The sequence below is a fragment of the Gymnoscopelus microlampas genome (assembly GCF_963454915.1).
Source record: "Gymnoscopelus microlampas genome assembly, chromosome: 13".
Taxonomy (NCBI): Eukaryota; Metazoa; Chordata; class Actinopteri; order Myctophiformes; family Myctophidae; genus Gymnoscopelus; species Gymnoscopelus microlampas.
In genome coordinates, this window is record NC_139950.1 from 19972584 (window position 1) to 19982454 (window position 9871).

At 41.5% G+C, this 9871-nt stretch overlaps 1 protein-coding gene across 1 annotated transcript in view; it reads left to right on the top strand.

Annotated features, from left to right (window-relative positions):
• ikzf1 (IKAROS family zinc finger 1 (Ikaros)) overlaps positions 1-9580 on the top strand; it is an 18745-nt gene extending 9165 nt beyond the window's left edge. Inside the window, 5 exon segments of the mRNA XM_084076823.1 lie at positions 3691-3963; positions 6581-6748; positions 7262-7387; positions 8146-8280; positions 8759-9580. Coding sequence (XP_083932949.1) covers positions 3691-3963; positions 6581-6748; positions 7262-7387; positions 8146-8280; positions 8759-9435 — 1379 coding nt within the window. The 3' untranslated portion in view covers positions 9436-9580.
• Positions 9581-9871: the final 291 nt, after the last annotated feature.

Consider the following 9871-nt stretch of genomic DNA (forward strand, 5'->3'; position numbering starts at 1 on the left):
CTCACAACACCTTGTGAGATTGTAGACTGGCTATTTGTCATACAACAAAGTGGTTACGGCACTCTGTGTTGTCTGATTTGGCCCACCTGGTATGGGCCATGGCACACAAGAATCATACTTGGGGTCAAGTATTGACCAAGTCATTCGAACGTTTGAAAAGTTACAGGGCAAACGACTTCACAGAATGCCATAGTGACTCATTTTCTCTTTCACTTTGAATTAAGCATAAGGCTCCAGTTCTACGTATTTCAGGGACAAGATGTTTCCCAAACAGATGTGGATGCGAGCATTCTCTTTTAAAACAGTGTGAGGGAAAAGTAAACCGTGTTTTTGCTGTTCCTGTTGTCGAGTGTCGTTAGCGTGGTTTAGCACATGTGGTTCCACAACCTTGCACACTGGGCTATTTTCAGGCAGTGAGAGCGGCACAAGCCTTTAACAGGAACCTCCAGCAGGCACCCTTTTACTTCCACAGTATAGGTGCAAGAGTTAACAAACCTTTCTTCATATCTCTTATCTCCCCTGAGTAGCAGACTCATGTCTTAAGTGCTTGGCATACATTTAGGGTACATTTACATACGTTATCTCAGTATCTGGCTGTGTAGAAGGTATCACACAGGTTAATCCCTGTTGTCTCGTTTCTAATCTGACGACAGTTAGACGTGAATCAAGTGACAGATGTTTTACTGCAGTCATTCTGTTTGTCCTCTTTTTGTTCTGACACCTGCTTCCCAAAACGTGTAAATCAGGATGTGCGACCATGATAAATATGACATAAAGTAAAAGCTCTTCTTCCTATTCCCAATTTAGTCATAACTTCCCCTTATCCCTGAGAAGCTGCAGCCTGGCAGTCATGGTTCCCTCTGTCGCATAAGGGTCAGAGGCTGTATTCAGCTTGTTCTGTATTCAGCCCCATTATTAGTCATAAGGGTCAGAGGCTGCCTAGTCTCTCAAGACAGACGTGTTTACTCCCACAATTTTCAAATGCTTCCACCTGACAGTCTGTACTTAAGAAGCTCTGAAAATAAGCCCCTATTCCACTTCACCTGTACAGTTGCGTGAATAACTTGTGCTTGAAACCAAATGAGTCAAGGCCTATCTAGCAAGGTGCCTAGAAGATGTATTTTTTTGATATTTTAAAACACAGTTTGTGAACACCTCATCATGATTGGCCAAATATCTGAAGCACAGCTTCCTGTTCTCAACTTTTACCAGGCAGTATTGCAGCCTCTCTGTAGCATTTAATGATTGTGGATGCGATAGTCTGGTAGCATTCAGCCTGTTGTTTGTGAAAATGGCAACACTACTGGACCATCAACACAACTTCTATGCAGCCCATTCAGTCTAAAGAGACTCAGACACAGTAAAATCCTGAGTCTTAATTTAACAATGGACTTTAAGTTAATGAACAGTGTATGCAGCAGCAAAGCGACAGTGTTTCCTGTGTATGGCCCTTTCATTGGAGGTATAGAAACCTAAGGCAAATGAAAAGATGTGAAGGAAGGAATTTGCACTGTCCTCCTAAAATATGCCATGTGTTTTAAAGACTATTTTTACGGCCTTTGTAGTATAGTACACAAGTTCCTCTCTGGCTATAACTAAAGGTTTCATTCTTACGTTGAACTCCATCCAAATATTTTACATTTTATATATATTAGTGTTCATCAGCAATGCCTGAATACTTTGTAACATGTAACTTCTCTTTGCACATCCTACAATTTTACGGTGTACAATCCCCTCAGCAGAATGACATGAAAAATAGTCTAAAGAATGCAGCAGTCAGTAGACAGGTTAAACACAACATTATTTGTTTGGCAACAAACCAAAAAGTCTAAACATTTGTGCTAGTATGGCTGTCCTCATTATGCAAATGATTTGATTTGAACCTGCAGAAAAGGCCATTAATGTTAGTATAACTCACACTTTCCCCTGTCTCTCTGAGTAAATGATGCATAATGGGAGTTTTGTTCCCTCTGCGTCTGTCGGTGAAAACATGCCTCCTGAAAAAAAGCGTTGTTTCAGTTACAGGGTGTTTTACAATTCCTTGTCTGTGCTTCCCTTTATGTCACTTCTCCATAATTCTTGGTATTTCTGTTAGACAGGCCTTGTTTCTAAAGCTTCCCCTTTTCCATAGATTCCTATGTTTCATGCTTTCCACTTCTTCCTCTTCGGTTGAACAAACATGGCTAGAGGCATGGGGAAATCAGGCTACCATGACATGCAAACCACAGGCTTGAACTTTGTGGGACTTGCAATATTCTGAGGTGTGTGAAATGTCGCTAAAAGCGACACGGCTTCTGTTGGGAAAACAGGGACGTTGACAAATGCATTCACTTTTGTACTTACTTCAGCAGCTGTAAAGTTAGAATTATTAGGGATATTTTATCTTTTTTCATCAGTCTGTCTGGCATCAGATCTTATAGGCCCCTCGATGTGCACATGGGAATGAAAAGGTGTGTGTGTGTGTGTGTGTGTGTGTGTGTGTGTGTGTGTGTGTGTGTGTGTGTGTGTGTGTGTGTGTGTGTGTGTGTGTGTGTGTGTGTGTGTGTGTGTGTGTGTGTGTGTGTGTGTGTGTGTGTGTGTGTGTGTGTGTGTGTGTGTGTGTGTGTGTGTGTGTACGCGCACACGGTCACATGCATGTGTTTTTATCATTCTCACTTGGTCTGATACATACCACTGCCGTCCCTAGTTTCACAGTGTTTCCTGTCTCTCTGTTTCCTGTTTATCTTGCTGTCATTTGTTTCACAAAACTGTGATGTGTGAGATGCTCGCTGTGTTTCCTCATCCCATCACTGATGTGTTCATCTGAGATATGCTATCACCCTCGTCTCCTCAAGGTTTTTGGAAAACCCCAAGCTTAACACTGACAAAAATCCACTATTTAACAACACATAAAACCACTTCTGAATTAAAAACATAATTTTCATTGCGAAGCCAATGCCATAACTGTAGCCTAATATTTCACTGTGAATTCAGTCTTCAGTTATATTGGTAGAACATCAGACTGACACTGTTATTGACTTTAGTTCAACTCATAAGATATGAGTGGGACAAGGTGAACATTGCAAACTGAATATTTAGACAAAATATATAATTGTTTGTGGTTCTGGTCTATAGGGGGCACAATGGCTTTCTATGGAGAGGCTGCCTAGTACTTTTAATACTAAAACCTCTACAGATTTACTTAGTTTCACTTTTCTTCCTTCTATTTTGACAGATCTAATGCTGACATGATAAGGGACAGCTCTGAATCCAAAGCTACAGACTTAATTGTTAGAATACTAAATATAACCTTAGGTTTCTATAGACTACGGTAGGTACAGCTAACTGTTTCAGATTTCCTGGGAGGGTTAGGATAAAAAGGATTATAAACAAATATGCACATACTGTATCGATGTATGGTTGTGAAGTAAAAGTTTGAGTTTGGTTATTTTCAGCTAAAACTTCCAAAAAAAAAAGGGCAATGAGGTGGAAACAAACAGAACCAATCAAACCAAACGAAAAAGAGAGCGAGAGGCTGACAGAAAGAGAGATGTAGATAAATAGATAGATATGTAGACCTACAGTACGTGCCCAATGAAGTCACCCCAGTCAGGCATTCTTTTTTATCATGTCACATGTAGTTCTATATGACTTTACATACCAGAACCATGCACGTGTTCTAAACAGTGGCCCACTGCCCTCTTTTTTCAGCCTGTAACATTAAAGTTGAGGCTCGCAGTGATGAGGAGAATGGGCTCACCTGTGAGATGAATGGCGAGGAGGAGGAAGAGTGTGGTGCGGAAGATTTGCGCGTGCTTGATGCCTCGGGGGCCAAAGTGAACGGCTCGCAGGCGGGCCCCGACACCAAGGCCTTCTCTTCGGCCGGTGGCATCCGCCTGCCCAACGGGAAGCTCAAGTGTGATATCTGTGGGATAGTTTGCATTGGCCCCAATGTGCTGATGGTGCACAAGCGAAGCCACACTGGTAAGCTCATCGCCCCTTCCTTTACACCCATGTTCACTGCTGGTATGTTAAAGGGAGTGTTAAGGCTTGTTCATGCTTCGTCGCACGGCTGCGTCACTCGCCGAAGAGAACCGATTTCCAATTGGTTTCAATCAGTTGTTTTTGGTGAGCGACATAGCCGTACGACAGAGTATAAATGAGGCTTTGGGACAGGGGGTGAGAGGTGATGCCAGTGCACTGTAAAATCCTGAGTGTTAATTTAACTATAGCACTATAGTGTTAAAATAGCACTCAAGACTTTATTGTGTAGCAGTTGTTTATATACAGTAGAGCATTGCTTTAGTTTGCCTTGTTTTTTTATAAGGTCCAATTGACCAAAAGGTTTAGGATGAAGTATGTTTTTTAACTGCATGGATGTTTTAGAAGGTCTTGATCTGACATTAACACACACAAGTAAAGTATAGGCTACCTAACATACCTAATTTCCAGAGATCTTCATAGCCGTGAAGCCAACATATTCAGTACAACAGTGATGCTTTCTTAGAATCAATCCTAAACTTTGTGAGAGTTCATTGTCTCAAGCTAGAGACAGAAGTAGATTGAACTGGTCTCATTAAACCAGTCTTTGACTGACAATAGTTCCATACTGACTGGTAGTTTGTATTGGCATCCTATCCATGCAATTTGCTGTATATATAGACCTCTCTGCGGTGCGTGAAATAGTGTTTGAGAATGCCATTAGCAATGATGATTGTTCTCTAAATGATTTTGATTTATCACATGACAAGCAATGGTAGCCGATCGTCGTGTGGTGTGAATTTAGTCCCCCAAAACATGCCCCTTAATCGAAAAGCAGGATATCCACTCGTAGCAATTAAATGGAATCTCCCTGAAATGACAATTATCTGACTATTAAAAGTTTTTGAAATTTGAAAATTGATATTCTATTGTAATGAACCCAAACCAGTGGTGGGGAACATTTTTGAAAAAGGCACTTAACTGTCAAGCTTTAGAAACTAATGAAACCCAAAATGGAAGAAAGGAACACTAGGCTAATGTAAATGCAAAAGAATGTATAATAAAAGATATAATGAAGTGCCTCTTATTTAAATAGAAAATATTCTGTGGTGAATCTTTGCTCCTGAAATGCATTTTTAATGAGTTTCCTTTTTTTAAATATATTTTTGCTGCTTCACTGGTGACTCTTATTTTATAGAGGGGGGGTCTTTGAAAAAAAAAAGCCACATTAAAACGTTCTCACAGAATGCCACAACACACGGAGAGGATGGATATTGGTTTATTCCAGAAGCGCTGATCAGGAAGACTGGCTCGCAACACAAAGTGTTTCCTTCGCTTTATTCAAATGAGGCTGCATTTGCATTGTGATGTGCCGCTCTTATTTTAGAGACGAAGAAGAGGAAAAAATGAGATTTTCAGATCAAATTGACCTAGGCAATGGTGCATTACGGAGCTGGCAGGCTGAGTCTGAAAGGCTCTTGTTCGATCAGAGCGCCAGAGCTCGGGTGGGGGGTAGGGGTGGCAGTGGCACGGAGAAATGGAGTGTCAGTCCGCTGTGAAACTCTCCCAGGGTATTTGATTGGTCCGATGTCCACTGGAGTAGCTTCATCTAGCCGCCTGTTCTTGTAGTACAGTGACCCCACATTCACACAATGGCAGCCCGTTCTTACATCCACAACAGTAACATAAAGACAAAAGGCTGTGTGCTGTTTTTACAGTACACTATTGTCAGGAGATTTTTTTTCCTGTGGTTGTTACATGCTGTTGTCAGTAGAATGTTTATGCTGTTACATGCTATTGTCAGTTGAATGTTGTTTGCTGTTGTTACATGGCTGTTGTCAGTAAGGGTTCCTCTTTTGTCTAAGGAAAAACTGTTCTCAAAGTTCAAAGTTCAGAGTCAGACTGTTAAATGATTATGTTAGTAAGTCCTAATTAATTTAGACTTAATTTAGACTTAATACACTTTAAAGTCAATCAAGACAGTCAACAGTCCCGAGGCAGTCAACTTCAGCATTTCTTCTTAACATGGTCCATTGAGCAATCATTCTTAGTTTTTGCACAGTATTTGTTACATTCATTGTCTGTATTCACAATACATTTTCAATATCAAATACATCTTCAGGTTCAAGGGTGTTCAGGTTCAAGGGCATTAATTGCATAGGTTTGACCACCTTCTGTATTACTGCATTATTTACCGGTGTCTCCCATTGATCTATATTTGTCCCCTCCTTTTTCCCCTCTACAGGCATTATAATACTTGTTAAATAAATGTTTATAATTATGCATAACAACAAGGTTTATGAAGTGTTATAACTTATTATTATATCCTATATTAAAATTGCCTAGTAATTTATAAGTGCTGGTCATAATGCATTATAAAATCAGTGGAACAGCACATTATAATAACACTTTACATATAGGTCTACAATGCATTATATCACATTTATAATGCATTATAATGCACCATAATGCATTCAAATGCACTTATAATGCTTCATAACACTTGTTAAGGTAGTTATAATGTGCTGTTCCACTGAGTTTATAATGCATTATGACCAGCACTTATAATACGTTATAAACGTATATGTTATATTTTTCTGTTCTGCTCTTTGCCTCCCAGGAGAACGTCCATTCCAGTGCAACCAGTGTGGTGCGTCGTTCACACAGAAGGGAAACCTGCTACGTCACATCAAGCTGCACTCAGGGGAGAAGCCCTTCAAATGTCACCTATGCAGCTACGCCTGTCGCCGGAGGGACGCCCTCACCGGTCACTTACGCACCCACTCTGGTGAGTATACTGCCAGGTCCACCAACATAAAAACAAAGCGCACTCAGAGTAGGATCGAAGCATCTAAACAACTGGCCCATTACGTTATGCAGGAGTAACCATGGGGAAGTGGATAGGGTGTAGATAGGGTGTCACTTTTTTCACTTTGCACACTGCATTGTTTTGCAGAAGTGTTTTGTTGTTGATGAAATCATTGGGTTTATAATTGTTTTGGTCCTTTCAAAACATTACACATATTATTCATTATTATTATTATGATGATTATTATTATTATCACACTGCTAAATCCTGTGTGTCACTTACGCTTACACAGGTCCATTATTTTTACACTCAAACAGTTAAATTGACTTTACAGTGTATTATTAAAATTGCTTCATTGATTGTACCATTCTACCTCATTCTATATCTGCTCACTGATGTGGGAGTAAAGCACTTTGAATTGCCTCGATAATATTGAAATAAATTAGTCTTGCCTCACCATGCCTTGCCTTGATGTATCGGAACTGTTTGCAGTTGGAAAACCCCACAAGTGTGCCTACTGTGGGAGGAGTTACAAGCAGCGCAGCTCGCTGGAGGAGCACAAGGAGCGTTGTCACAACTACCTCCAGTGCATGGGTCTGCAGAACAGCATCTACACAGGTTGGTGCCTCAGCTCACCTCCACCCACACACTGATGACCTACTTTGCACTGAACGTAGGACTCACTATGCGCGCCTCAAAAGCGTGCCGCGCTGACAATGTTGCAATTACAAAACGCTCCGACAGGTCAGAATGAATTCATGTCATTTTTCAAATTAAATATAGCTTTTTGTTTTCTTTTGCTTCATCTGATTGAACACAGGAGCACAGAGACCCTTTTTTCGTAAACCAGTAAAGCCCTAATTTATAGTCCGACGAAAATATTGATAACAGCGATGCGATGTGTTGTTCAGCTTGTAGATCTGCTATTTTCGATAAAACTTATTATAATGACATGCCTAAAATAGGGATGCCAGGTTGAAAGTGGTTAATAGGCCACTATCTGCATGTACTGAAGTTATTATGTTTTCAAATTATAGTGATACATTTTTTAATTGCTCAGACATTTTTAAATGCTCTGTGCAATAAACAAAATGAATCCACCATACTTTTTCAAGATTTGATTTGTATCAAATGTAGGCATATGCACTGAGAGATGCGTGCCTTGCACTATCAGCGAAGATGAAATGCTTCCTGTTCTTTACATGTTTTAAAAACGACATTTACAGACCAAGTGCTTTGCATGTGGCAGAATAGTCAGCTCTGTGCTTTGGGAGAAAGAGGCACGTGTTACGTACAAGGCCCTCTTTCACACTTCACCTTCTTGAAAGGATCAAAATACTTGACGCTGAAATCTACTTTTCTGTCTTGCTTTCCAGTAGTAAAGGAAGAAAGCAACCAGAATGAACAGAGGGAAGACTTAAGCCAGACGGGAACTGACAGAGCCTTGGTGCTAGACAGACTAGCTAATAATGTAGCTAAACGTAAAAGCACTATGCCACAGAAGTTTGTGGGTAAGGGCTGATGTCTGCTTCCTCTGCATACCAACATTTTTATTTTTGCTGAAAATAATCCTATGCACCTATAATAAATTGATACAGTAGGTCACACTACTAACATAATCTTGTATAGTATATTACGTTACTTCATTGCCACTCTGGCTCTGCTGAATGCATGCAGTAATAGAACTAAATATATAATATATAACCGATTATACCTTAATTTGTTCTTTACAATGTTAGACTTGTGTATTTTAAAATAGCATTTTGTTTGATCAATTACCGCTATTACGGATCAAAACATATTTTTTTTAAGTTGAGCTTCAATATTAAAGCAGACAGGGGAAAATATGTATAAATTAAATGAGACATAAACAGTAGAAAAAGGGCAATACCAAGACCAATAACTCAAAGTCAAAGTCACAGTCATATGAGACACATACTGTAGATCTGTGATTATTGACCTTCATCAACCCCTCTTTCTGACCCTCAGGTGAAAAGCGTCTGTCAGAACTCTCCTTTGAGGGAGGAGACCATGTCATCAACCAGGCCATCAACAGCGCCATCAGCTACCTGGGGGCCGAGTCGCTGCGGCCTCTGGTGCAGACCTCGCCGGTCTCCTCTGCGGACGTGGCCGCCGGCCCCATGTTCTCCCTCCACAAGCCCCCGCCTGATGGCCTGTCGGCCAAAGACAGTGCTGCCGAGAACCTGCTGCTGCTGTCCAAGTCCAAGTCAGCCTCCAGCGAGAAGGACGTCTCCCCGAGCCAAAGCGGCCAGGACTCCACCGACACCGAGAGCAACAACGAGGAGCGGCCACTCGGTGGGGGCGGGGCTTCCGGTCTCATCTACCTGACCAACCACATCAACTCTGGCGTCCGGAATGGCGTGATGTCCCAGGTTAAGGAGGAGCACCAGAGGCAGTACGATGCCATGCGCGCCGGCATCGACATGGAGTCCAACGGCTTCAAGGTGGTGACTGGGGACGGGGAGCAGGTGAGGGCGTACCGGTGTGAACACTGCCGAATTCTTTTCCTGGACCACGTCATGTACACCATTCACATGGGCTGCCACGGCTTCCGGGACCCCTTCGAGTGCAACCTCTGTGGCCACCGCAGTCAGGACCGATACGAATTCTCGTCTCACATGACACGGGGAGAGCACCGCTACTGAGGCTGCAGCAGCGTTAGCGACTACAGAGCAGATTTATCCCCATGCAAATGAGCAAATGTAAATAATGAAAGAACACTCACCGTCCCACACACACACACACACACACACACACACACACAGTCACACGCGCACGCACACGCACACACGCACCACACACACACACACACACACACACACACACACACACACACACACACACACACACACACACACACACACACACACACACACACATAATAGAAAACTCATACATAACATATTGATAACATATTGTAAAATAAACTGTTGATCTATGAAAGTGGTGTTTTTTTATACGGAATATGCATGGTTATAGAACACAGAAGGAACACAATTAATTAAGAAAAGTACACAAACTAATTTATTTTCATTTCAGATAACATGTTAAGGGGGACAAAAAATGTATGTGTGTGTGTGT